Source organism: Primulina eburnea, chromosome 9 (genome assembly GCF_022965805.1).
Source record: "Primulina eburnea isolate SZY01 chromosome 9, ASM2296580v1, whole genome shotgun sequence".
In the NCBI taxonomy this organism is placed as follows: Eukaryota; Viridiplantae; Streptophyta; class Magnoliopsida; order Lamiales; family Gesneriaceae; genus Primulina; species Primulina eburnea.
The window spans coordinates 33,762,740-33,790,409 of NC_133109.1; the positions used below are offsets into that span (position 1 = coordinate 33,762,740).

Genomic DNA, 27,670 nt, shown 5'->3' on the forward strand with positions numbered 1-27,670 from the left:
GATATTTTAGGATTTTTGTAATTATATGACATAGTACAAAATACGCAAAATGTGTAATAAAGAGGATCATTTTTAAAATTACGACTTTGAAATAAACTAGAATAATCAATTTCCAATAAATATATCTATTGGTAACCCATTTTGTGGAAATAAAGTTTTAAGAGTACTCGTTGCCAAAATATATATTTAGTTATAAACCTAAATTAGGGTTGATTCCATCTTTCATGTAGGGACACTTTTATGTGGTTACATGAGGTTCACTAATTTTTTAAAAATCACGTATATGTATGAATCTTGTCTATTCAAAACGTCCTCATACTGTAGCATTCGAACGAACCCAAAATTAGAATATCAGATTATTAAAAATTGAAAATATTATATTGAAATCGAATAAATTGGCATAGCCCATATTTTTCTCTAGCTGCATTTATAGCCGTTGGATTTAGTTTTCACGTCATCTGAGGCCTGATATCAATTAGGGTTTTCGCTATCTCCAGTTCTCCATCGTTGCTTCCACACTTTCTCTGCGGGGAAAACAAGTAAGAGGAAACACATGGAAGAAAAAACAAACGGCCTAACGGTCGTTTCTCCTTCCGACTGAGAATGTTGACAATTCGATTTGATGCAATTGAAACTCTCGCGTACCGTCAGCGGTAAGTCCTCTTCGTTTGATCTCCATGTTAACTTTGCCAAATTGATGGGCGAAAATTGAGTTATTTGAGAATTCGGTTTGATTTTGTTATGTTTTATTAGAAATTTTCCTATTATTTGAATTAAGAAGTGTTTTGCTCTTCTTTTTTTTTTGGATAAGCACGAGCTTTGATTTGATTATAAGTTATTTAATTGTAGTGTAGAATGCACCAGGTAGTTCAATGAGTTAATAAAACAGTAGCTCACTGGAATTCTCTGCTGGTGCTAGAGCGACTCGTAATTTTGACGTTGATTGGAAACTGACGGTCTGGAAAGAAAAATCGTGTGATACAGTAAAAATTGGATAATTTGAACGCCAAGCTTGCATTTTTTGAATTTGAGGTTTTAGGGAGATTGAACTAAGCTAAGTATTGTATTAATTATTCTATGTACCTTGATGGTTCATTTTATGGTCATGTGTTATTATTATTTTTGTTGAATGATGTGGTTATTATCACAATCACCATTATTTTGTTCAAGAATTGTGGCATGAGTGTAAGTTTAGTGGAAAAATCATTAAGGTTGGTTATATATTGCCTTGGATGCATTCCATGACCAATTTGATTTTTTACCGCAAGCGCACAAATTTCACACCTCCTATTAATTCACAAGCATGTGGGCTTATTATGAATCTGTATGGTGATGTAAAGGGCTTGATAAAAGACCCCAACAACATTAAATGGCTACTTATGGAGGTGATGTCTGTCACAAAATGTGGCGATGTTCGAGCATAAATTAATGTACTATTAGAATTTGTCCGTAAAGATTTGTTCTTTAAGACTTGTCAGACCTAATAAAGTTTCAGGTCGTGCTCTTAAATCCATATAACAAAATGTATGCAGATGTGCATTTTCCATGTTACACTTGTTTGGCAGTCTTCACTTCGTCCTTTTTCTTTTTGACATGCATGGAGTCATTTTTAAGGCCTTTATGTGGATTCAAGAGGTTATATTGACTTCACTTTATTTATAGGATTTCCGTTCTCATAAGACCTGTTACATGGAGTTAGATGAATCTCCACAGATGCACCCTCCTCCGCCTGGGAGTTTCATTGATCGTGAAGAACTCATTCAACATGTTGGGGAATTTGCCATCTCTCAGGGATATGTGGTCACCATTAAACAGTCCAAAAAAGAGAAAGTTGTTGTCCTTGGTTGCGACAGAGGAGGTGTCTACCGAGACAGGCGTAAGCTCATTGATGAGGCCACTGGTGAACATGTGCGCAAGAGGAAATCAGGCTCGCGACTTACAAACTGTCCTTTTGAACTTGTGGGTAAGAAAGAGGATGGCTTATGGGTTCTCACTGTGAAGAATGGTTCACATAATCATGAACCAATGAAGAACATATCAGAACATCCATCTGCTCGTCGTTTTAATGAGAAAGAAGTGGTGCAAATTAAAGAGATGACTGAATCAGGTCTAAAACCACGCCAAATATTAAAAAGACTTCGACAAACCAATCCCGAGCTTCTATCAACACCAAAGCATATTTATAATGTTAAAGCTAAGCTCCGGCAAGGGAATCTTACGGGTAGAGTTTCTTTAATTTTATTTTTGAGGTGTCTTGAACATTTAATGTTCTGTACCATTACTTTTATGTTGTGTTGGCCAGTACAATTTATCTTGAGTTGGTTACTTTGTTGGAATACAACTGTACAATTGCGTTTAATGTTTTTTTTGGGCATCTCATGTATCCGTAGTTGTTTTTGACCTCCAAATTTTTCTTTGAAAAAAGTTAATGTGACGCCTTAAATTTCTATTTTTAAAAAGTGACTGAATTTTAATAAGAGATCATCATGGCGGGAGACGTGGCCTCCTTGAGATAAGGGGACAGGAATGAAAAACTTTGAACAAGTTTTCTGTCCCAGCACCATATCAGATGAAGGTGGACTAGGAAAAAAATCAACCCTACAAGGATATTTAAAAAAAAGAACCTACCTACTCAGATGAACAAGTAATCAAGCTCCCATTTAATAAACCCGAGACATAAACAATAAAGAACATATTCTTGCGATAAACTTTGAAAGAGTAAGAATATAGTGAAGGGAGAAAGTTGAGTATATTAGAAGTAGTCCTTCAAATCAAATCACAATAAAATGAAATGAAAGATGGTACTTCTTTTTTTTTTTTTTTGCAATATCACATAGGATTATGATATATAAGCTTTGATTTCTGATTTCTGATTTCCTGGACTATCAGTACTTAACTGTCAACATCTGATTTAAGACTTGAGGGGCTTATGGTAATATGTCGCTGGGGTTGATTTTCTTGCGCACCATAAGCTGATCATGTTGAGCTGCTAAATACCTTCTTCACGTTTTGTGCTGCAGTGAGAAGATTGAAGACACTTAAAACTCCCACGGGCACTCGGGGAAATTCTGAACCTTCCACATCTTCTGAACCATCATGGAGGAAACGGTATCCTTTGGTAATTTCACATAGTTAAACTCGGAAATTATATTAGAGTTTTTTTTCCATCTCCAAGTTTAGGAGTTTTTTCTTTTATTTTTACCATAATACATTAATACTATTGGAGGTTTCTTACTTTGTTTGAAGAAAATAGTTCCTTTTTGAAGCTTCGAGGAATTATTTATACTAGTTTCTGGTAAAATTTGTTGAATTTCATTTGCATTGTCTATTTCTTAACAATCATGATTGCTCATGAAAGAAAATGTGTTACCACCTTGTTTGGATTCTCTCACGTAAATGAGCACCGAGAGATGTATTTATGAACAATATGCTAAGCTATCATTTGGATTCTTGTGTGCCATGATTGATTATCATGTATTTATTCACCGTTTGGTGCAGTTAATAAGGAAAAGATAGTCTTCAAAGCCTTCATCATCTAGCTTTTGGCTCAATTTATGAGAAACCTTAGGCCATTAAGAAATTTTTATGCTGCCATGAGAAGAAATTCTTTGACAGATTTGTGATGCCTCATCTCCCAACTATTGATCCATGGATAATGCGTATAATATTACTTATTTGCCCTTGTTTTACATTGAAAATGCCCTAAAATATCATATGAGAGCAGCCTCAAAGAAAGATGTAAACATATTGAAGCTAAAAAAATAAAAATATTTTGGAGAGTAAAGTATATATTTGTGGAAGTAAAAATATTATATATTGGTAATGATGTTTTACGTAAACATAGACAAATCAATAATTTTTTTTTGAAGAATCAATAAATTTTTTGTGCCATGCTTTTATTAAATTTTATTTTAAGTTTTTTATGTAATTAATTAATAAAACTGTAGTATGCTAAAAAAATGGAAAGATTTATGTTTTGGTTGTAATTATGTTGATACTAATAAATCATTGTTATATTTCTAATCATTAATTTCAATCACAATATTAATTAGATAAAATGAAGCTAGATAAATTATAATGGCTGAATTGTGAAAAAGTATTTCAATATGTATGGCAGCCGAAAAAAGGAAAAAATATTTATGGAAATTTATAGGCAAAAATATAGTGATAATTAATTTTTGTATTGGAAAGTAAAATTAATATTTGTGGAAGTGTGTCCAAAGAGATATTTCATATAGTGTAATTAAATTTCAAAGAAGAAAACAAGTAGGTGAAAGGAAAAAATAGTGGGTGTATCTTGATCTTTGCAAGAAAATACACAAAATTAATTCAATATATTAAAATCATACAAGAGACCATATACGTGTCACACTATATTCTTTATTTCTATATCCTAAGTTTTTATGACTTTGATCGCTCATCCTTCATTTACCTCATCCCACCAGCCAAGTGGTACCTTAATTTAAAGATGATTTGATTTTATATTTTAGACTTTCTTTTAACTAATCTTGCAGAGAGTCCCAAATCTCATTGGTGGGAGATATGTTGATTCACAATCATCAACATCAGTCAATGTGTTGAACCCTGTAAGTGTGGAGACGATGTGAGTTTCTTCAGTCCTCATTTTGAAAGAATATTATGCTGATACTCTATATAAAATTATAGGCGACACAGCAAGTTGTTGCACAAGTTCCTTTATCCACACCAGAGGAACTTAAGGCTGCAGTGTTTGCTGCAAAAAGAGCTTTTTCATCGTGGCGAAATACCCCGGTCACAACTCGCCAGCGCATTATGTTCAAGCTACAGGAGCTTATACGCAGAGAAAGTGTAAGCAGTGCAATCTCACATCTTAAATCTATGTTTTTGATATTTAGTAACAAGCATGTTTTATTCATTTTATAGGACAAGCTTGCGAGCAATATAACAACAGAGCAGGGTAAGACCTTAAAGGATGCATTTAATGATGTGTCCCGCGGCATTGGTGAGTTTCTTCATTTTTCTTTTCTAGTTTGAGTGTTTATTAGCCCTAAAGAATTTGGATTTGAAATTCAGGATTAAATTATAGACTTAGATATATGAATACAGTTGGGTACTTGATTAGTAATTGTGTTTATTTTAAGTGAGATGTCTCTATATGCCAATAGCTGCATTACCATAGATGTTTGTGAAACTTTATGGAGATTTGGGAACAAGACAATGAAATATGAACTTATTTGGATCTTCTTTCCCTGTTTTATCCTACTTAAATGGTGATACGAAGCCTGAAGAAGCATAAATAATTTAAAAAATTCAAGCATTATTGAAATTCAACACTTAGTTCGTTTCCCATTGAACATCTTGATATAAAATTGTTTTACAGAGCTTGTTGAAAATGCTTGCGGAATGGCAAATATGCACATTGGGGACTTCGTGTCAAATATCTCAATTGGCATAGATACTTATAGCATTCGCGAGCCTTTAGGTGTTTGTGCTGGGATATGCTCCTTCAACTTTCCAGCCATGATTCCGTTAATGGTAAGCTGTGCTTGTTTCAGTCATTCTTCTTGTATGCTGTGTTTTGCTTCTTCTGCTCTCCCATTCAGATCTCTTGAATATTTTCAGTGTCTCCCAGTAGGTTTGTGTATGTTGTCAATGCAATTTGTTAGAATTCACTTTTTCTAGAATAGATGCAAAGGAACGTCTTTCTTGGAAGGAAAATGTTTTTTTCCTTGTTGACTCAGTGTCATTTATAAAGCCAAACAAACCCACATCCAAGAAATTGTCGAAATCGCTGCACGTGTGGTATTTAAAGGTGAAAACCGAAAAGGACAAGGAAATTACATTTATTTAATCAGCTTCATACTTAAAGAACCAAACATCTTATTGACCAGATTTTAGTGAACTGTTGGCGATGGATATTGCTTTTCAGATTTATTGAACCTTGCCTGTGTGGTTTAAGCTTGTCTCAATAAAAGGGGAGCACAGATTATTATGCAAGAAAAGACGTCCGTCTCTGCTACCAAATATATTTTTGACACTTTTTTTATGTCTTGTACTTTCTAAAAATATTTTTTTTGCCTTATTGCCAACCATTTCTCTTCAGATGTTTCCGATTGCTGTTACATGTGGTAATACCTTTATACTAAAACCATCTGAGAAAGCTCCAGGTAACCGCAACCTCTTTACTTTGATGTGCTTGTACTTTTTATGTTCTTATTGTGATTCATGCTATTAAAGTTTTCTTAGAGAAACCCAATAAGTATCACCACTTTTCCCTCGTTTGTGCTTTCAGGGGCTTGTATGCTTCTCGCGGAGTTAGCAATGGAGGCTGGTTTACCCAATGGTGTCCTAAATGTTATCCAAGGAACCAATGTAAGCTCATTAAAGATATATTTGATGTGTCCCCTTCCATGATTGCGTGAAAGGTCACTAAGAATTAAGTTACGCTAAATACATGCCAAGATTGATCTATGAAAGCTTGTCCAAACTCTGTTTGTTACGCATTACAAATCAAGCTAAACTTTCATCGTTTGATAAGCTTTTTGAAGCTTGGCTTGAGGTTGTTTTGATATGCTGAAATTGATTTATATCTGAAAATTTAGATTCACCTGAGTACAGATCACCGTCGGCTTGATTAAAGTTTGTATAAGCTTAATGAGTTTAATAATCAATCCAGTTGCAAAACTAATCTTCAGGTTTGATAAACAATTCAGGATAAGATTGAATGGTCTGTTTCTCAGTTTGATCAATTTTTCAAACAATCAATGCAATCTTGTTTGGCTTTATTCCATCGGAAGGTGTGATCTTAAAAATGCTGCATCGCTGCAAGCATAGTGTCGAAGAATGTGTTCATGAATCAATAGTTCTTCAATAATAACTTGTGATTTGAGTACTATTCTGGTCCTGGATAAGATTTATACAAAAATTCTAGAAAATAGATGGATCACACGAGACTAGTTAAATGGCTAATATAGTATTTATAAAAAAAATTGGTTAATGATTGGATTTTTAAGTTGAATTAAAGGTTTGGTGGCCGATTAATGAGTACTCGGTGGAGTGGTTTACTTACTTCTAAGCACGTAAATTTGGTGGAAGTGTGTCAAAGAGGAGAAGCTAGGAAAATTTCAATTATTAGCTTGAAGGAGATGGAAAGAAAAGCTTTCAGGAATAGATGTTGAACTTGGAATGAGAGAGTATTTTATTATGCAGTTTCATAAATATTATTCAGAACATGCTAAAATAGAAACGAAACTAGCATTGCAATCAATCACATAGGAATTTAATATATCAAGCTTATGGATTCCATATTAAATTGCAAATATTAAAATAATTTACAGTGTGACTATTTGGAAGGAAATTTCTCATTTCATTAAATTCCAGTAATAACTTCCAGAAAATCGTCGAGATTTGTTGCTTTGCTTGTAAGTAAAACTGTTCATGTGGTATATTGATTCACTCGACTGCTTTATGTCTGTGATATCTTTGTAGGATATCATCGATGCCATCTGCGACGACGAGGAAATCAAAGCTGTGTCATATATTGGTTCAGATGCTGTGAGTTTGTTTTCAGTGTCTATTAGTGATAGAGTGTGTGCCGAACCGATTATGCTATTTTATTAGCAGATCGTAGTCCGCACTAATTGCAGTTCTTTGATGTGTGCTGAAGGTTTGATAGTTTTTTCTCTTGCATAGTTGCTTATGATTTATAATTTAACTTGCTTACTTTACAGTCATTAGTAATTAACTATTTTGAAGGATGATATTTGCTTGAGATATGTAAGTAGGGACATGTTCTCACCTTACCTCACATTTATTTACATTGTTATTTTACTATTAAAGGAAAAATGTACTACACCGGTATATTCATTTAGTTTTTCTGTTTCCAGCCAGGGATGTATATTCATGCAAGAGCATCTGTCAACACTAAACGTATTCAGGTAACAATAAGTTTTTAGTTGTTTTGGCATATGTTTGTGCTCAACTTCATTGATTGTTCCCTTCAGATGAATGTTGGTGCCAAGAGTCATGCAGTTGTCATGCCAGATGCAAATATTGATGCCACACTGAATGCTTTGATTTCTGCTGGCCTTGGTACTGCAGTACATAGGTGTACAGCAATCAGCACTCTCATTTTTGTTGGGGATTCAAAGTCGTGGTTTGTGACTATTTCAATGCATAGTATTTACATTTTGCTGCTTTTTGTGACAAAATTTACGTGGAAATTCTGAATTGAATAGTGATAAAACTAATTTCATCAGGGAAGATAAGCTAGTGGAGTGTGCCATGGCTCTCAAAGTAGATGCTGGCACAGAACCGGGTGTCGACCTAGGTCCAGTGATTAGTAAGCAGGTGCACTCAAATATTTTTGTTTTTGCTAGTAAAGTATTCGGATTGCTTACATTAAGTTAAGATTGTGAGTGAAATGTTACTTCATTATATCAATTAGAATTCATCACAAGTAACCGTTGCAGCAGCTTGCTTTCTTTATCCATATGTGCAGGTTAGTGAACGAATTTCCAGGGTGGTCCAAACTTTTGTTGATAATGGTGCTAGATTGATTCTTGATGGGAGAAAGATTTCGGTATGACTACAGATTTGCTCTTATTCTGACCCTTCTTTATGATAATTAAATCCAAAATAAGACTCTGTACATTCCGATGGACAGTGTGAACAGTTCTTGGGTACTTAGGTGGCAATATAATAATGCTGCCTTAATTCCTTCGAAACAATTTGTATATATGTACTCTGGCTCTCATCACACAGCCTATATCCATCCATAAGAAACTAACATGGCATAAAATAAATTATAGTTTTGTAGGTAATTATTTAAAAAATTTAAATTCACATCCAGAGTAATTTTGACATGAGACCTAATATCCTGGAAAATCAACCGAATATCACTGGAATGTCAATTGGTCTCATTGTGATTATTTAGTTTTACTTCCAGTGTGTGAAAATCTTTCCTGCAAGTGTCTACTGTTAACGAATAACATATTTACTTATTTTAATTTTTTATTGATTAAAAAACAGGTCCCCAAATATGAGCTGGGAAACTTCGTTGGTCCCACCATCTTAACTAATGTCACTGAAGATATGGAGTGTTACAAGGTATATAGTTTTTGATTTGATGACTTTAAGTTTGGTTGCTGGGGCTTGTGTCCAGAAATGGGTAAATTGTGGCTATTCATACTCTTGTTGCATGCAGGAGGAGATATTGGGCCCGGTTCTTCTTTGTATGAAGGTGATCTCTTGTATTTCTTAACTAAAATATAAAAGAAGAAAAGGGAAAACTTCTATTGTAATTATTTGCTCATATGAAGGATTTTTTAATTAATTATCCATCGTCTCGTGCACAGGTTGGAAACTTGGACCAGGCAATAGGAATTGTAAACAGAAACAAGTAACAGAATTTATTGGGTATTTTGAGTTTTAACATTTTATATAGGTTGATGTTGGGTTGATACGGTTGTTTTCTTGAGCAGACATGGGAATGGAACGTCAATATTTACATCGTCCCCCGCTTCTGCAAGAAAATTTCAGATTGAAGGTGGAGTCTGGACAGGTAAATCCAAGGAAAATTGAATACTTTTTCACGTGAGGCAGACACAGTTTATCAGTTCCCGGATATCCAACCTTTTATTCTTCTGAAATTGTATTGTTCTAGATTCTTTTTTAGCATTCAGCTCTCACACTAATTTGATTGGTTTTAGGTTGGTGTAAATGTGGCTGTTCCAGCACCGTTACCTTTATTCTCGTTTACTGGCTCCAAAGCATCTTTTACTGGGGACATCAATTTCTATGGTAAAACATCGAATATGTGTATGACATAAGCATTTTGACTGCTGGAAGAGGTACTTTTTGCAACTGCTTATCATTGTTCTCACGAATTACAGGTAAAGCGGGACTTCAGTTTTACACACAGATAAAAACTGTGACTCAGCAATGGAAGGATTTTCGAAGTAACAGTGTATCGCCAATGTCGGTTTCATATGATCCTCCAAGTGAAAATGGGGACCCCAGTACGTTCCATTCTATAGATTTCACGAGTAACGATGGATCCCTAGGTTTGCAGCTGAGGGACTTCCCAAATGGTGAAGGGGTATCTTTACCATTGCTTCCGAGTGATATACCAAGTCATGAAGGGGAGTCTATGAAGGATTATCCTAGCAATGATGAGGAGTCTCTGGTGGAACAATCGACGGACATTCCAAGCAGTGGGGGCATATCTTCAGCAATCCCCATTTTAGATGGATCACATTGGACCCTTCAGTTTTAGTGTTTTACTTATTGAGGGGGGCGGCTGACCATGCGTGGTGGCGATGCAGCATATGTAGACTGCAGGAATCCTCTTGTATGTAGAATGTATCTCATTTAGTTTGTGTGAAAGATTTGGAGCTAAAGTTTTTGCAATTTTGTTAAGGTATTTTAGTCCATTACTAAATTCGCGGTAGTCGTGCGTTTGTGAATAATAATGTATTTGATTTTGGGGGTTATTGGGCTATAAGAGTTGAAAGATAAACTAATTTTTGTTTTCCAAGATAGACGGGAGGAGCGTTTATGAACGAGCTATTTAAATTTAATGTGGGTTAATCTTTTATTTTATTTCGGTTTCAATTAGAAAACCAGAATATTTTAATTGAGAATGTTTTTATTTATTAAAAATTTTGTTATTTAAACGATCATTCTTATGATATTCTTCTTGTGATACTCTATAATTATATGTGACCACCGTAAAATTGTAATATAATATCATCCAAAAAAAAAAAACTTTGGGAGTTTCATGGCAAACAAGAAACGTGTAAAATTTTTATCCACGTTATTTGAACGAGTGTTCTCGTTTACTTGCATTTGAAAATCAAACCCAAATAGTTGAAAAGACTGAAATTTATCATATTATTTAATTATTATATTTTCTTCTTAATAAAGTTCTTCGTTATCTCTAAGGTGTTGGGCATGCTTATCTTGCATCTCATTGAAAAAATTGAGTAGATTTTTTGTGAGATAATCTAATGTATTTTTGAAGATTTTTATTTGTGAGACAAGTCAATTCGGTTCATATTTACAATAAAAAATATTATTTTTGACATGATCGAATCAAGTTGGAAATTGATATTATAAAATTGAAATACGAAATCGTCCAGTATTAGTTTTTTTTTTAATATTTATATTAAAAATTGTTTAGGTTTGCAAATGCCACATGGGAAAATACAGTTGCCTACTATTATTGTACTATATAAATAACACAACCCCCCATTATTTAAAATGAAATTACAAAGTAGTCCATCTCTTTCGAAAAATACAAAAACATAACGAATTTAGGATACTGGCCTGAGATCAGTAAACAGTTGAGTACTTTTGTGAACATCATTTCTGGTCACTTCTTCAGTAGAATATCAAGATGTTGCGTTTTTCAGTCCAACGAGGTAAGCTATTTTGTGGTTTTGCTAATTAGATGAGTTTGTGTTCATGTTAAAAAAAATTTGTTCCTGTTGTCAATTCATTTATGAATTATGTCTGTTTTTAAAGTTGTTTAATTGCAGATTCAAAGCTATGGTTTTTTATTGAATGTGCCTGATTTTTGTCAATTCGTGTTTTAATTTTATTTTAGTGAGAAATATGAGGAGGTTGCATCGTGGGATAATTGGAATTGCGAATTCTCAATTTTCAACCGCTGCTGAACCATCCTGGAGGCATGGGAACTCGCTTGTGAGTTTTTATCTTGTTCGATTTTGTTTGGATCCATTTCTTTTTTCTTTTACCATTTTTCGTTTCTTTTATAATTGCTCGAATAAAGAACATATTCTGGAAATAGGATCACAAACAAAAAACGCTAAAGGTGCGTGCTTGCTTTAGAACTTTAGTTTTCTTCAGTTAACTTTGAGCATGGTTATTAAAAAGGCAACAAACGAATGGAAGTAAAATAAAATTAATATCAAGAAAAATATGGGGCAGAAGTGTCCGCTATTTATTGCATTGCATTGCATTCTTTTTTATTTATTTTTTATTTTTTAATTGATGAAGTTCGAGTGGATTACATTATCTTTGTGTCAGAGGGTGCCAAATCTTATCGGAGGAAGCTTTGTAGATTCACATTCATCTGATTCCATTGATGTCATAAACCCGGTAAGGGATTTAGATGCTGAAATGATTGCATTTATTCTTTTTTTTTTTTATGTTTGTCTATATGTTTGAGTTGAAGTAGTTCTTTAGCCCTTCATTTTGATTCCTTGACATTTTACCTTAGGCAACACAAGAAGTGGTTTCGCAAGTACCTCTAACTACAAAGGATGAGTTCAAGTCTGCTGTTTTGGCAGCCAAACAAGCATTTCCATCATGGAGGAACACCCCAATCACAACTAGACAGCGCGTAATGTTAAAGTTCCAAGATCTTATTCATAAGAACATGGTGAGTGGTTTAATTTCTTTGAATATAATTTATTTTTTTGTCCATGGTATCAATTCAACAAAATAATTTTAACTTTTGCTGTAGGATAAGCTTGCTTTGAACATTACCACAGAACAAGGGAAAACATTGAAGGATGCTCAAGGTGACGTGTTCCGCGGTCTAGGTTAGTAACTTATGTGTGTGCCGATTTTACTGTTTTGGACAGTAGATAATGATTTGAGTTCTTATTGTTTTTTGGGTTTCGTGAAGAGGTGGTGGAACATGTGTGTGGAATGGCCACTCTCCAGATGGGAGAGTATGTTTCCAACGTGTCAAATGGAATAGATACCTACAGCATTAGAGAACCAATTGGTGTTTGTGCTGGGATTTGCCCCTTCAACTTCCCAGCAATGATTCCCTTATGGGTAAATCTGCCTTTGGTTTCTTATGCTTACATAAATTTAAGTTTGTATGATTCTTTCATTTATCTTACATTTAGCCCTCTTTATGTTTTATAATTAATAAGTATATTTTCTCGTTTGAAATTTCAAAACAATCCATGGTATTAAGATATCTTTTTCTAACGTCTCATGTCAGATGTTTCCGGTTGCAGTGACGTGTGGAAATACTTTTGTTCTTAAGCCATCTGAAAAAGATCCAGGTGAGTGTTCGCTTCACATCTTTTGTCCTATTTACTATCAGTATTTGTTAGTCTTTGTTGTGAATGTGAAAATTTTACACACGCGAAGTTTTTCCACAATGATTTCACAAGTATTACTTGCAAAATGTTTCTAGAATATTTAAGTGCCTGTTTTGCGACTGATTTTTTGCCCTGTTTTTCTTTTTACTTTTTCAGGGGCTTCTATGATCCTTGCAGAGTTGGCTATGGAGGCTGGTTTGCCCGATGGTGTCCTTAATATTGTTCATGGCACTACTGTACGTTCCTGTTTTCAATTTTATATCATTTATACTCCCTTGTCATGCCTTCAATAATCATTTTGAATTAGAAAACAGTGACCATTTGCTCAATACCAGGGTATGAGCGAATAGTATTGATTTATTGTAGATCTGATACGTTTTATGTTACTGCTCTTTCGTGAAGGACACGGTTAATGCTATATGTGACGACGAAGATATTAGGGCCATATCATTTGTTGGTTCAAACACGGTATGTAAGCTGTCCATGTCACACTTGCGTTTCAGGTTGAGTTGACCTTGTCTATTCAACTGAAATTATTTGTTGCAGGTGATAGTTTCAGTCTACTAATTTGTTTGGTTTAGATGGATTAACAATCAATATATCTGGATTCAGCTTGTAAATAAATAGCACCAAATTCCGTCAGTATGGGCCAAAATGATCCACATGTCACTTGTGATTTGACTTTATCAAGTTTAAATGGATCATATACAAAATCAGGCACCCCAAAGAAAACCACTAAGCCACATATACCAACCCATTCATGCATCTAGAAATTATTGCCATGTAACGGGCACAAACTTCTAGTCAGGACCACACGCAAGATGGTTCCATGTGTTCTCTCTCCAAGTCCAAGAGTTTTTCGTCCACATTCATCACGTTGATTAACTCAGACTCTTCTCCCATCTCTCCCTCTGGTGAGTCCGTGCAAGCAGTTTCTTGCGTGTTAACGCAGTTGGTAGGTGGCCAATTTGCAGAATGCAACATGAACATTCTTTATGCCAACTCTGCGCAAGATGGTATACAGGAATTATGATGTCTAACACCTCTCTCTTAGAAAATACTTTCTTCCCTATTATGTCTGCAAAACAAAGATGCGTTGCTTCAGTACTATATCAGCCATTTAGCTCTTCAATATTATGATAGTTGTTTGTTCCTATCTTAGCTAGTTAGCTTCTTTGCATTTTGGTAAAGTTCTGTTCCAATGCTGAGGATACAGTTTAACATATTTTCTAATCTTAATGGTTTGTCTGGCAACCGATTGGTTCCATCTCTCTTACAATCAGGGGCCTGATTTTGATTCTTGTTTAGGCTGGCATGCATATTTATGCGAGAGCTTCGGCTAGTGGAAAACGCGTTCAGGTCACTGCTGTTAATATATTTTGTTTTCAAATGTCTTTTACTTCTGAAAAACTTAACTTCCTAACTAACGAACACCTGCAGTCCAACATGGGAGCAAAGAACCATGGAATTGTGATGCCTGATGCAAACTTGGATGCAACTTTAAATGCTTTAGTTGCAGCTGGTTTTGGTGCCGCGGGACAAAGGTGCATGGCTCTTAGCACAGTGGTGTTTGTTGGGGGATCAAAATTATGGTAATTCTCTTTCTTGACGGGCATCACACATTTTGTTTTCATTTTTGTTTCCATTTCATTAAACACAACTGCTCAAATGCTTACCAGCAAAACTAAGAAAGGCAATCTTTCTGTTTACGGATGAGCTGTTTCAATTTTTGTTTCAGAAAATGTTTATAATTCAGGATTTTACTTTGTACTGAAACACGTTTCTTCTATTCTCTTACGTGGGCTGTTTTCAAAAGACCTGTGTGTTTGTCAGTGCGATTTGGTTAAGCAGAAGTTCCATGTTCAGCAAACTATTTGGATCTTTGTAGGGAAGAAAAGCTAGTGGAGCGTGCCAAAGCCCTTAAGGTGAATACTGGAACAGATCCAGAGGCAGACCTCGGTCCAGTCATTAGTAAGCAGGTCAGTGCAGTGGCAGGTATTTGTCAAGATTTCCATCAAAAGCTGTGTTGTACCAATGATTAAGTCATGATAATTGCGAATTTTTGCACGAATATCAGTTGTTTTTTTGTTCTGGCCTCTTTGTTTCTCTAATCTCACATCTACATCTTAGGCGAAGGGCAGAGTATGCAACTTGGTCCAAAGCGGGGTTGAGAATGGGGCCAGACTATTGCTTGATGGAAGAACTATTAAGGTGCTTGTTTGTTTAGCTACTCGATATTACAGCTTCTGAGTTTCAACCAGGTTCTCGATGAGATGCTTTAAATGCTCATGTTTGAACTATAAATTATACTTTCAGCAAAGGCTTATACATCTGTTATTGGACCACAAGCCCTTCATTAAATAATATCAAATTGATTGGGGTAGAATCTATTTTCACCGAGTTAGCAAATTTAATTTGATGACTACACCGTGAAAAGTTTAAATTATCTCGGAAGTCTGGGAGGTGGGGCAAGACAGGATACAAATGAAAATATGTTTGGTAAGATATACATGCAATTTAGTGAAATAATTAGCTTTTTGTCTGTAAGTGCGCTTTACTTTGGATTTATTCATGTATTTTGCAACCATGGTTGGAAATAGATGATGGTTTCGTTGGACTAAATGAACAGTTACCCTTTTTCTTCCATGCGGAGTAATAGGTTCCAGGATATGAACAAGGAAATTTCATTGGGCCCACCATCTTGGCTGATGTCACTGCTGATATGGAATGTTACAAGGTACCAGTCTTTGTATTCTTTTCTTTGTATCTCATAAAGCCCATAGGAATCTTGTCGGGGGTTTTATGTTTAACTTCTCTTATTGTGGGATTCTAGGAGGAGATTTTTGGCCCTGTTCTCATTTGCATGCAGGTATGTCAGTGATTATCCATATTATATTTCATATCATGTGTTCTTTCCTAGTATTATTGAATTCAATTCCTTATCTCAGGCTGACAGTATAGAAGAAGCTATAAAGATTGTCAACAAAAACAAGTATCTACACTTCCTTTTCTCTCGTTAATCGTCAAGTTATTCTTGCTTTCATGACTCTGTTATCCAAATTTTGCAGATATGGGAATGGTGCAGCTATTTTTACATCGTCTGGATTTGCTGCAAGGAAATTTCAAACTGAGATAGAGGCGGGCCAGGTAACTAAGTTGTTTCATGGCTTTGATTCAAATTTATTGTTAATGCAACAGTTTATGATCATAATCGAACCATTTATCATGAATCAGCGAGTTTTTTTTGCCCAAAAAAGCACTATCATGCCACTGATTTTCCGGCGTACATTGACTTGAATTAGTTTGCTTCAGGTTGGTATCAATGTTCCCATTCCTGTTCCTCTGCCTTTCTTCTCCTTCACTGGCTCCAAGGCATCTTTTGCGGGGGATCTCAATTTCTACGGTAAGACAAACTCAGCTCGATCCTTTTATCACAAATAAAATCATTTGCTTTCCTCGCATATTAAACACAGCTTAAAAAATATGTCAGTTCCTTTTTTTTTTCACCAACGTGTATCTATTCTATAAGGGGTAAATGCCCGATCTTCGCTCTGTTCTACTGGGCGATGGATCGTTTCGTTGCAGGTAAGGCTGGAGTACAGTTTTACACACAGATCAAAACTGTGACTCAGCAATGGAAGGATTTACCAAGTGGTGCTGGAGTTTCTCTCGCCATGCCAACTTCCCAAAAGTCATGAATCGTGATAAATGCTTAGCTGAATATTTGAAAATCTTGTGTTATCAGATTATTTTCTTATAAAGTCGAGCCATCTTATCAAATGAATATGTAATGAAATTTATTTCTTTTTTTTTTCTTTTCAGAGAAATTGAGTGAATGGTCTGATAGGACACTCTGTGAGTAAACTAAATTAATCTAGCCATATATAATCAAAATATTAATAAAATATTAAAGCTCGGGTGAATTATCTAACAAAACAAATACTATTAACTTTTGATCTGAATGCAATATGATACCATCCACACATGTTTTATTTGTTGTTGAAGAATAAAACTTGCACAATTATTCTGAAAGAGGCTTATTGTAATGAGCTGACTATAGAACCACATCCTCTGACAGAACTTGGAAAGAAATACAATGATTTAATGAAGGATTCGGTTGTGATTTTGAGGAATAGAAGGTTGAATAGTAGAAGGGAACTTTAGTTTAGAAAATATGGATTGCATAGATGAAGTGACTGGTACGAACCCACAATATGCTTGAACTAAATACTTGGCACATGATGTGATTATGAAAAACTCTTACGCTTACAATACAAGGTAAGTACTGGATCATGAGTTTTCTTATATATCCTATATTTTAGGAGAACCTCGAGAACACAATTGGTTGCAGAAGGAATCAATCGGCAATAGAAGTCTGGTTTAAGAGACAATTTTATGAATGATCTCTCTTAGACTCGATGCTGCTAAAACGTGTTCTTGATAAGTGTATTCATTGATGTATTTGACGCCAAAGAATATGATCACTTGAGTCCTGGCCACATGAATGCTTTGAACTGATTCATTTTATGTCAACTTGTCACAGTTTTTTGTTTGCGTGACCAAAAGATTGTAGCACTTGTCTTTTTTTCATTGCAAGGTAAATAAATAATCTAATGCCATATTTTGTGGTATAGTTTTCATTGTTCCGACCTGAACTACTAAATGATATGAAAAAATGTTTAAATTATTTATATATAAGGTTCTACCACAATTTGTGAAATCTGTAAATTGTTTGTCATTAAGTTGTTGCTCTTGTTGAGTTTCTTAAATTTGCCATGATCCTAGATGTGCTGGATTCGGTGATTGCGGTCTCTTTTGCACTCATGGTTTGAGTTGTGTAAAGATAGAAAGTACAAGTTTACGAACAGATATTTTACATAATCGCAAAACCTTGAATTAAAACGAGTCTTGGTGGAATTCCATATTATAAAGCCAACCAATAATCCAAACCCAAAATAAATGGACACCATAAGATTTCAAATAGAAAAGGCAATTGCACTTGAACCAACATTATTATAGTCAGACTCATAAGTTCAAGCGACGTTAACATTCAATGAAAAATATAGAAGTTTTGTAACTTTGGCCAAGTTGATTGAGAGCATTTCTTAGGAATTCATCATAGGGCCCTGAGTTTCTCTTGCACTCAGCCAACATATCCATATAGAACTGGCATTTGCTGATGTCGCTTCCATAGCTGCCGATGCACTGCAGAAAAAATTACCTTTCCAATCATAAACTCATCAACATTAAGTTAAAATTACGCGACATATTATTTACAGTGCTAAGAAGCTTACGTCCTGAAATGCCTTTGAGTGCACCATGCAAGCATCAGAGCTGCCCATGCTGGAGGGTGCTGGTACGGCAGCAGCCTCAGAGACCATTGTTTCGTGATGAATTGTGCGAGGACCCATAACGGCATCCACAGCTCTATGTGCAACAGCACTTCCAGTACCAAATGCCATACCTGTTGAAATTCAGTATTCAAAACAAATGCATTAAAGATAATCTTCTGTCCAACAGAAAAACGTTCAGGTCAAATATCAAAGCTTCCGCTGGCTCAAGTCTAACCTTGGGCTATTGTTGAACCAATGCCTCCAAACATGGATCCGCCAGAACTACTTTGAACAGGAGCTGGAGGAGGAGCATGATTCACTGCATGAATAATGCGCAACAATGATAATCTTGGAAACAACATTCATCACATAGCTTACATATAGTACAGACATTATATCGTTCAACCAATTCAAACGAGGATCTTGCATAGCTTAAACTTTTAACGTTGTCAACATATTAGATATAGCTCCAACCCTGATCTCATCTTGCTTGTAAAGTAATAAACGATTGAATGGTTTGGCACAAATTACCTGGTTGAGGTGGATTCCGAGCTGGAGCTGCACGAGGAGCTGGCCGCGCAGATCTTCCTGTAAAGCCAATTACGCAGGTGACGAGAAATGGACTGTTCTTAAAATTAGCATTCAACATTAAATGGACGATCAAATAACTGCCAACCAAGCATTCATTATCCCAAGAAGTACAAATCACACATCTAAATATTTCCGAACCATAAACCCTGTACACTCACAATCAATCGAGAGTAGAAAATCCCAAATGGGTTAAGAATGGTCGCAAACATAAATTATTCGTAAAATTCAAACCTTTAAAATTGTTTCGTATCATATATGTATAAATCTCAAAGAAATGAAACAAAACAAAGACCGAGTCAGAGATCGGACCAATAGTGAGCCGTACGAGAAGATATAGAGTAAAAGAATCAGAAAATCAACCTCCGGAGCTGCGGCGAGGCATTGTTTCTTTGAGGTTTTTGGGGCAGAGCAAAGACGGAATGAAGCTTCGATCTTGGTGGCTTGAAATGTAAAACCCTAAATGAGGCGAAAATAAGAATCGTATCAGCTTATTCGAAATTGGAATTGCAGTGATAATACGTGTCAATATATGAATGGCTGGTTAAGATATTTTTTTTTTTAATTTTCTACTTTTATTGTTGATGTTTCCGGTCAAATCCATCCAATGGCCGGGTCAATCCGATCAATAAAGTGGACACAGTCAGTCCGTTTAGATTGTTTTATGTTCAATTTCATACTTTTTTCAAAATATATTTATAATATATATTAATTTGAAATTACAATTTGAATAAAAATAATTTATTTTCATACTAAAAATATTAATCTCTAGTTCTTATTATAAATAGAAATCAGATGGTGTTTATTTTTATAAGAGATAAAGATAATGTTCGTTTTTAGTTTCCACTATAATTATAATCCGGATCGATTAATCATATTACTTTCCAATTTTCCATTCTAAAGTTAGTTAGTTAGTTAATTAATAAATTAAATAAAGTAATATCTTTTTTTCTATACATAACACAACTGAAATCAATATGAGGAACACAGTTTAAGAAAAACGATGAACGTGGAAGAAGAGATGGGCCGACTCAAAGAGGAGATCAAACGTCATGGATATACCCCAAGGCGATGGCTCCTACAAGGTACAGTTTGATCTCATTCGTACTCTTTTTTTTTTTTTTTTTTGATTTGATTTAGGCCCGCATTTTTTATTTTTCACTTAAGCGTTGCTTGTTCTATGATTATTCATTTTTAATGTTTTGGTTGATTGATTCAGATCCATGTTGGATTATCCCCACTCAATCACCATATTCACATTACATTGCTTGTTTTAGGATGTAATGTTCCACATTTAGTTTTTCGTAAATATTGATTCTGCTTTGTGGTTGGATTTGACTGAATATCTGTTCATATATTTCAAAATTTTATTTTATTAATTAATGAACTTATTTAGCTTTGAATGCAGTTCTCTGAATCTCCACGAACACATATTCTGTTATTGCAACTCTTGGGTCAAAACTTAAGTGAAGATCAAAGCTAAGATCTTGATGTACGCCTCTGTATAAGTTTTTCAGACCAAAATCTTATCAAATGCCCTTATACTATTCAACCTTCTATTCCTCAAAATTACAACCGAATCCTTCATCAAATCAATGTACTTCTTTCTTATTTCTGCCAGAGGATGTGGTTCTATAGTCAGCTCATTGCAATAAGCCTCTTTCAGAATAACTGTGCAAGTTTTATTCTTCATCGACAAATAAAACATGTGTGGATGCCTCTCAAATGCCTTGTGAATCTTCTGCGGCAAACACAAGCATTTCCTCAAACATAAAAAAGCCTTTCTTTCTGCAGCATGCTCAACAAACAAACTCAACAACTCATGAAGCAATCCCACAACCCGTTTCTCAGATAAATCGCTGTCTGGTTCCAAGAAAGAATAGTCATCGTAAGGCGAGATGTAAGGGAGGCGTTGAAATTCGTTTAACCAATCATTTATCTTATGTTTCAGCCTTAGTCCTTTAGAGGGAAACAATGGGAATGCAATTGTCTCATCCGCACCACCACCATATAGACCATTCTTCATTGCATTCTTCTGCATTATTGACCAAAATTTCCCATCCTTCTCAACATCATTACCTTCAAAAACTGCCAAACCCTTCAGTCCATCTTCTATGTCCACTATGCGAAAACACTCGTTACCTTTGACATAATCCGAAGGGTCATCCCAAAATTCATCAGGCAACCCTAAATACCAGTGGAAGCCTTTGATTACCTTTATTGGAATCACCTTTCTAGCTCCACTCATCAAGATAAGCTTTTTTAATCTACCCAAGATATCATCTTTAAAAACTTCATAAATCATTCTTTCCTCTTTATTAAGCTCGATGGCTTTCTGAGTCAATCTAAACCAAGGCAAATTGTAAAGGGGCCCACTAAACTCCTCAAAAAAAGAAGGATAGCTCCTCAAGAACCTAGCCACTTTTATATTTAAACCAAAGTGTAAGCCTTTCTTGGAGACGGCTGAGATTGGAATAGAATAGTTGTCATAAGGTGAAGAGGAAGAGGATATAAAGAAGTTTTTCATCGAGATGATGGGCTTGAGTTGATGGGATTTGTGAATGGAATCAATGGAGTCGAAGTATGAGTCTTTTTTCCATTTCATGCACACATTCACATGAATTTGTTTCTGGAAGTAGGAGTGCCAAGATAAAGAAAGGATTCGGACTTGGGAAGCCGAGAACAGGAGTTTGTGAAAGACCGTTTGAGGGTTTCTGATTTTGTTGGACATTTGGTAGTAACAGCTTGATGTTTAAGAAACTATTGGTGATTTTTCAAATTGAAGAAAACAGAAACATTTAGGGAAACAAGAAGCATATTCAAAGGCTTAAATGAAATACAAATTTACTTCTTTTTACTCCAAATGATGAGCAAATATCTCTCGCATACACGTGATCGGAGTCTCGGGATACCCATACCCAGCTGAAAAATATGACAAGGCCAAAACGTACATATGAGCATCACATCCAAATGCAAGATGATACCAGAAAACATAATTATATCGAACAAAGAAATTTCAATTTCACACAAGCTCGGATATTTGCAAGAGGAGGAATGATAGGAGAAAAACCAATTTAAGTTCCTTGCTTAGTCATTAAATTTAAAAGGTCCCACTTAATTGACCTAGCCCAAACAAGAACTCAGACAAAAAGTTACCGTACCCAAATTCAAATTGACATTTGAAAGGCTAACACTGAAAGTAATAAAATGCCAATGTGAACGATGATTGTCCTAAAATAAATCGACATACAATTCACCACAAATCCGTTTTTCATCTTCCCGCGACATGTGAGAAGAAGTTACAATACCAACTTAGAAAACTCAGTATTTGATATTTAAAGAATTCAAAAAAGACGATCATTTTTTCATCTACAGTATACCGAATGCCTTTAAACCCGATAAACCCTTCGAAGTTTCATTATTCACATAACTAGCAATTAAATCCAAAAAAAAAAAAAATCTCTTCCAACGAACCTACAAAATAATTGCCGAAAATTACGGTAGCAAAACATACATTGTTTTTAGAGCAACTCGAATCTGAGACCGCATAAATTTCTCATGTCTGAGAGGTTGTAGATCACGCAGAGTTGGTAACTGTGAAGAAAACCAGCTTGAGAAGTTGGGTAAAGTGAAATGTCAGAGGAGAAAAAACCTACAGCAGAGGTAGGAGGGAAACCTACAGCGAAGGTAGGAGAAGTTCGATAGAATTTCTGCTAATAGACAATATATTAATAAAACATGAACAAACTAACTTATGCATAACTAATACATCTCAATGCCTCATATTTTGCATAATAATAAAAATTAAAATAAAAAGGATTATAGATTACAAAATTCGTATCAAAATCGTTGGAAGATTTCGCACCAATTAATGGGGTGGAGATTTGAGGCACTAGGTTGCAATCAGTGAGCAAAATTCGATTTCTCGTCTCGATTCCCATCATCCATTGGTTGAAAAGTAAAGTTTAGGGCAAAAGTGAAGAGAAAGAACGATGAATAAAAGTCGAAGAACTGAAGAAGACAAATAGTGATCATTGAGGCAACGATGGAGTATGAAATGATTAGATTAAATGAAGTCCAAGTAGTTTTTTTAGGACATGTAATAACAATGGACTTTTGTTTAAAGCCCAAAACCTTCAAAATAAGAAATATAAATAAGACCAAGCCCAATATATATATATATATATATATATATATATATATATATATATATATATATATAATTTTGATATGTTGCACACCTACCGTGCTGTCATTCACCTATTGGATGTGATAAAATATAGAAAATTGCACATCCAATGGGTGAGTGACAATTCATCGATGCTCACATAAGTGTGCAGCATATCAAAACTATATATATAAAGAAGTGAAGCTCAAACTCAAAAGCTCGCAAGTTATCGCTTCACAGAATTTCACAAAGCAGGCAAGCTGTGTCTTCCTCAATACATATATGGTCTTAACGCTTCAAACTTTATGATGTTTATTTTGAGTTTAGATTTGTACAACATTCACTATTTTTAAGGTATTTTGTTTACAAATTGAAATTTTGTTAGATTTTGGAATTAATCATATCCTATTTTGGAAGAATTTTATTGGTTATCATTGAATGTCGTGTAAGTTAGTTTGTTTTTTTTTTTTTTTCAAACATGGTTACGTTTCAACTGTTTCGATGAAAAACACGGACGGAGTAATGTTCTAATTGAATATAGTCACAAAACATGGTAATTTGTTTGCGTTAATTTATTTTCCTGAAAATTAAAATATTTTCCATAAAATGTTACAAAAAATTTCCGATTTATTTAGGGATGACAATCTCCTCCAAATTCAATAGAGGATTAGATATTCGACTAATGATGCCATGGATTGGAGGTGGAGGAAGGATGATATTGTTCTCATTAAGAAGCTCGTGGAGATCCGTGATGAGCTTTTGGCTCGTGAGGGGTGTTGGGATGCGGTGGTGGCTAGATTGTCGATTTGGTTTGGTACGACGAGGGGTTTGTCGGAAGCCTACAGGAGTTTCTTACCAGGGGCAGGTAGATGGCCATGGAAACCATTTTTATGGAGACCACACATCTTACCTAAACACCGTTTCGCCCTCTAGATTTTTGCTCATGGGAAGTGCTTGAAAAAGGACAGACAGCCCTATATCCTAGACAAGTCTTGTGGTCTTTGTGATACTGTAAATGAAACTGCACAGCATGTTTTCTTTGAGTGTACAGCTTCTACACAACTTTGGGTTAGATTGTGGGAGTGGTTGGAAGTTCAGTGTATGGCGCGTTCTATGACAGGTTTACCTCGTCTTCTCCGCAGGAGATTCAGAGGTACTACCATGCGTGCACGGAGGTGCCACTCGGGGATAGCTGCATTGGTTTATCACATTTGGAGTGCTCGTAACAGGGCACTTTTTGACGGTGAGAGGCTGGATGTGGAAGCTATCTTTCGGAATATTTTGATTCATGTTCATCGAACGCTGGCTGCTGGATGATGTTCATATTTTGTCTAACAGTATTTGGATTTCATTCTTGCGATGTATCTATTTTTTTGAAATAACCATTTTCTTAGATTATGGTTTTCGAACACTGATTATGTGATCCCTGGGGTATACCCAGCGTATTTTGTATTCTCTTTATTTACCATCTATGACATGTGTTCATATCAAAAAAAAAAAAAATCAAAATATCAAAAGAAAATAATCTCAGAAAAACAAGGTTATGTCGGATTCATTATCCACCCTCTTTTGCCTTTTTCGAAAATGAAATTAAACATTACCATTTTGTTACCCAAAACCCAAGTGATGTACCATCAATACTGTAAATTTAAAAAAGAGTAGGTCTCTTGTTAGATGATTTCACGAATTTTTGTTTGTGAGACGTGTCAACTCTACCGATATTCACAATAAAAAATAATGCTCTTAGCATAAAAATTAATGCTTTTTCATGGATGACCCAGATAACCAATATTCACAATAAAAAGTAATACACTTAGCATAAAAAGTAATATTTTTTATGAATGATCTAAATAAGATACTTGTCTCACAAAATACGACATGTGAGACCGTCTCACACAAATTTTTCACATAAAAAATACCTTCAATACAATTTCAAGGAGTTGTTTTCTTAAAAAATAATTAAATCTAAAAATAGGCTAACAATTTCGAGGAAAATCATAATAATAACAATCATGGAGATTGTTTTTCCAACACTCGAGATAACTTTAGCAGAACATCAATTTTGTCATATCAGATAAATCTCCGAATTTGATATATAAAAAATATTATCTTTTATAAGAAAATATCATTTTTATTCAAATTGACAATATATATTTAACATTAGATAGTGTTCATTTTTATCCTACCAATAAGATAAATAATGCTGGTTTTTAGTTTCCATGGTCATTATAATAAATGCACAGCTAAAATCAATCTGAGGAACACAGTTTAAGAATAACGATGAACGTGGAAGAAGAGGTGGGCCGACTCAAAGAGGAGATCAAACGTCTGGGTAAACCCCAAGGCGATGGCTCCTACAAGGTACAGATTTGAGTTCACCTGAAAAGCTTGATCTGATTCAGACTCTTTTTTTTTTTGGTTGATTGATTTAGGCCCACATTTTTTTATTTTTCTCTTCGCGTTGCTTGTTCTATGATTAGTCATTTTTAATGTTTTGGTTGATTTGATTCAGATCCATGTTGGTTTATCTCACTCGATCACCATATTCACATTGCATTGCTTGTTTTAGGATGTCATGTTCAAGATTTAGTTTTTCTTAAATATTGATTCTGCTCTGTGGTTGGATTGTGACTAAATAAATGTTTATATATTTCAAAATTTTATTTTACTAATAAACTTATTTAGCTTTGAATGCAGTTCTCTGAATCTCTATGAATGCATATTTTGTTATTTTAACTGTTGGGTCAAAAATTCAGTGAATATCAGAACTAAGATCTTGAGGTACGCCTCTGTATTAGTTTTTCAGACCAAAATCTTATCCAGTGTAACATGTCAATAGTTTGGGTATACTCGAATTTTCAGGGTAAGGCTCTTGCAATTAACAAGCTACTAATAAGTTTTCATGAATTAGAGAGGATGAACCATGAAACTAATGGCTGTTCTAAGAAGTGATGAATTCTGGGATTACTGCTCACTCAAAGGTATAAATCAATGATATCATGATTACCATCTCACATACTATATGTTTGACAAACATCCAAGCTCTTATTTTTTAATTGAACCGAATGGAAGCTTTCCTGTAATTGGCAATGGACTCAGAAATAGCTTGGATGCTTTCTGGTTTTACAATCATTCTTCCAATTTATAAACTGATGCAAATTGCTTTCTAAATTGATGGTTTTTCCCAGAATAGCCATCATATGATAGGTAGATATAGGCAACCATTCCTCTTGTATTAGAGGACAGTTATGTATTATTGTAAGATGGAGAAATTCTCAGCTTAAGCAAACCTCTCATTCCCTTCATATTTTACAAATTTGCTTAATTTTACAATTTCCTGGATTATCTGCACAGGAGTGCCAAAATATATATGGTATGCATCCTTAACGTGAGATGACAGACATCAATTGAACTATTGGTGTGATACTGGTTTAGTATCTCCTAATGTTTTGACAATTTTTTTGAAAAAAAGAGGGTGAAGTCGTTAAAAAGATGCATAAGATGAAATAACTACATAGAATGTTACCTCGTTATCCCTCGTGGAGAGAGAGTCCTGCTCGTTTCATACCCTGAACGGCTTAAATTTTTTCAAGTTCTCCTTTTAAAACTTTATGACTTCTCAGTTTACTGCTTTGTGTGAATTTTCATCAATAGATGTAAAAGTTTCTATACGTTGTTGTTCATAACGTTGTAGAAAGAAGATGAATGCCTGTGTAGTGTGATCTGTGAACAAACGTGAATTTTCCTTTGTCAGAACATTATTTATTTTGTATATTGTAATATATACAAACCATAACAGAAAAACTTGTGGGAGATTATGAATTTGAGTTACAAAGATTGTGTATCTTCTAGATCTTCTAACTCGTAGGCTGCAATGTCCTCTTTTTATATTTTGAAGGTCACCTTTGGTGTGCTATTTAATGACGATAGATGTGCAAACATATTTGAAGCTTTAGTTGGAACACTACGTGCAGCGAAAAAGCGCAAGCTTTTAACTTATGATGGTGAACTATTATTGCAAGGAGTTCATGACAACGTCGAAATAACTCTCAAACCCGAAGCAGCATCAAGTGATGTCCCTGTGAAAAGTTAATATATCTTCTACAAAGCTTCCCTTTCCAGCTAGGGAGCAAACTTGTTGCTCTGGTCTGTCGAATGAAACATTGGTTGAAGATTGTAAACTCCAATATTGTATTCTTTTGTGTTGTATGTTCCATTATATTTCACCATATATCGCTTAAAGTAGATTCTTCTCTGTATGTGTAGTTTTAGTGTATAGCAGTGAGCGTACGTGGGGTGGAGTGGGGCGGAGGAAGAGGGAAAGGTAGAGAATCCGTTCAACTCTGGCTCACATCTAAATAATTTTTTCTTCTATTTTTTATATATATATATAATTTTTTTCCCGATAATTAAAACATATATTTTTTTAGAACTTTTTATGATTTATGAAAAAGACAAATATAATTTTGTTAAATAATATACATAAACTGATAGAGTTAAATATTAATAAGGTATCA

At 34.8% G+C, this 27,670-nt stretch overlaps 5 protein-coding genes across 9 annotated transcripts; 3 read left to right on the forward strand and 2 right to left on the reverse strand.

The window, feature by feature from the left end:
* The first annotated feature begins 422 nt into the window (after nt 1-422).
* Nucleotides 423-10,559, forward strand: LOC140841918 (methylmalonate-semialdehyde dehydrogenase [acylating], mitochondrial-like). Its single transcript, XM_073209651.1, is given in 21 exon segments — nt 423-653; nt 1,663-2,221; nt 3,021-3,118; nt 4,515-4,586; nt 4,666-4,827; nt 4,903-4,981; nt 5,360-5,514; nt 6,083-6,146; nt 6,272-6,351; nt 7,468-7,533; nt 7,866-7,916; nt 7,983-8,134; nt 8,238-8,328; nt 8,480-8,560; nt 9,010-9,087; nt 9,185-9,220; nt 9,336-9,379; nt 9,462-9,525; nt 9,527-9,541; nt 9,690-9,780; nt 9,873-10,559. Coding segments are annotated over 20 exon segments (2,394 nt in total). The 5' UTR covers nt 423-653; nt 1,663-1,689; the 3' UTR covers nt 10,256-10,559.
* A 691-nt stretch (nt 10,560-11,250) lies between these two features.
* On the forward strand, nt 11,251-16,873 carry LOC140841917 (methylmalonate-semialdehyde dehydrogenase [acylating], mitochondrial). The gene is made up of 19 exons (XM_073209650.1): nt 11,251-11,402; nt 11,588-11,685; nt 12,031-12,102; nt 12,224-12,385; nt 12,470-12,548; nt 12,635-12,789; nt 12,962-13,025; nt 13,221-13,300; nt 13,467-13,532; nt 14,373-14,423; nt 14,505-14,656; nt 14,953-15,043; nt 15,195-15,275; nt 15,724-15,801; nt 15,898-15,933; nt 16,013-16,056; nt 16,133-16,211; nt 16,377-16,467; nt 16,650-16,873. Exons 1-19 carry the CDS (start codon nt 11,378-11,380, stop codon nt 16,760-16,762), a joined length of 1,617 nt encoding a protein of 538 aa, XP_073065751.1. The 5' UTR covers nt 11,251-11,377; the 3' UTR covers nt 16,763-16,873.
* Nucleotides 16,874-17,972: 1,099 nt separating this feature from the next.
* LOC140841920 (uncharacterized) lies at nt 17,973-19,506 on the reverse strand. The gene is made up of 5 exons (XM_073209654.1): nt 19,349-19,506; nt 18,929-18,985; nt 18,633-18,716; nt 18,359-18,528; nt 17,973-18,269 (listed from the first exon to the last, which is right to left on the reverse strand). The coding sequence occupies exons 1-5, from the start codon at nt 19,368-19,370 to the stop codon at nt 18,108-18,110; spliced, it is 495 nt and encodes a 164-aa protein (XP_073065755.1). The 5' UTR covers nt 19,371-19,506; the 3' UTR covers nt 17,973-18,107.
* Nucleotides 19,507-20,136: 630 nt separating this feature from the next.
* LOC140841921 (protein WHAT'S THIS FACTOR 9, mitochondrial) lies at nt 20,137-23,037 on the reverse strand. Of its 5 annotated transcripts, none has more exons than XM_073209658.1 (3): nt 22,851-23,037; nt 22,500-22,579; nt 20,137-21,907 (listed from the first exon to the last, which is right to left on the reverse strand). In XM_073209658.1, the coding sequence occupies exon 3, from the start codon at nt 21,714-21,716 to the stop codon at nt 20,499-20,501; it is 1,218 nt and encodes a 405-aa protein (XP_073065759.1). In that variant the 5' UTR covers nt 21,717-21,907; nt 22,500-22,579; nt 22,851-23,037; the 3' UTR covers nt 20,137-20,498. The 5 variants fall into 5 exon arrangements, with proteins under 5 accessions (XP_073065759.1, XP_073065757.1, XP_073065756.1 ...); XM_073209656.1 differs by having other exon boundaries at nt 22,500-22,637; XM_073209655.1 differs by having other exon boundaries at nt 22,500-22,661.
* A 2,328-nt stretch (nt 23,038-25,365) lies between these two features.
* Nucleotides 25,366-27,406, forward strand: LOC140841922 (costars family protein). Its single transcript, XM_073209660.1, has 2 exons — nt 25,366-25,514; nt 27,052-27,406. The coding sequence occupies exons 1-2, from the start codon at nt 25,434-25,436 to the stop codon at nt 27,244-27,246; spliced, it is 276 nt and encodes a 91-aa protein (XP_073065761.1). The 5' UTR covers nt 25,366-25,433; the 3' UTR covers nt 27,247-27,406.
* Nucleotides 27,407-27,670: the final 264 nt, after the last annotated feature.

Excerpts from the sequence above, each read along its gene's own strand:
- LOC140841917 (XM_073209650.1), top strand. The coding sequence starts at position 11,378 with ATGTTGCGTTTTTCAGTCCAACGAG. Across the intron at positions 11,686-12,030 it reads GGAGGCATGGGAACTCGCTT|AGGGTGCCAAATCTTATCGG; the intron begins GTGAGTTTTTAT and ends TCTTTGTGTCAG. Across the intron at positions 12,790-12,961 it reads CAGCAATGATTCCCTTATGG|ATGTTTCCGGTTGCAGTGAC; the intron begins GTAAATCTGCCT and ends GTCTCATGTCAG.
- LOC140841920 (XM_073209654.1), bottom strand. The coding sequence starts at position 19,370 with ATGCCTCGCCGCAGCTCCGGAG. Across the intron at positions 18,986-19,348 it reads GCCTCGCCGCAGCTCCGGAG|GAAGATCTGCGCGGCCAGCT; the intron begins GTTGATTTTCTG and ends TTGGCTTTACAG. Across the intron at positions 18,529-18,632 it reads TGGTTCAACAATAGCCCAAG|GTATGGCATTTGGTACTGGA; the intron begins GTTAGACTTGAG and ends GAATTTCAACAG.
- LOC140841921 (XM_073209659.1), bottom strand. The coding sequence starts at position 21,716 with ATGTCCAACAAAATCAGAAACCCTCAAACGGTCTTTCACAAACTCCTG.
- LOC140841922 (XM_073209660.1), top strand. The coding sequence starts at position 25,434 with ATGAACGTGGAAGAAGAGGTGGGCCGACTCAAAGAGGAGATCAAACGT. Across the intron at positions 25,515-27,051 it reads AAGGCGATGGCTCCTACAAG|GTCACCTTTGGTGTGCTATT; the intron begins GTACAGATTTGA and ends TATATTTTGAAG.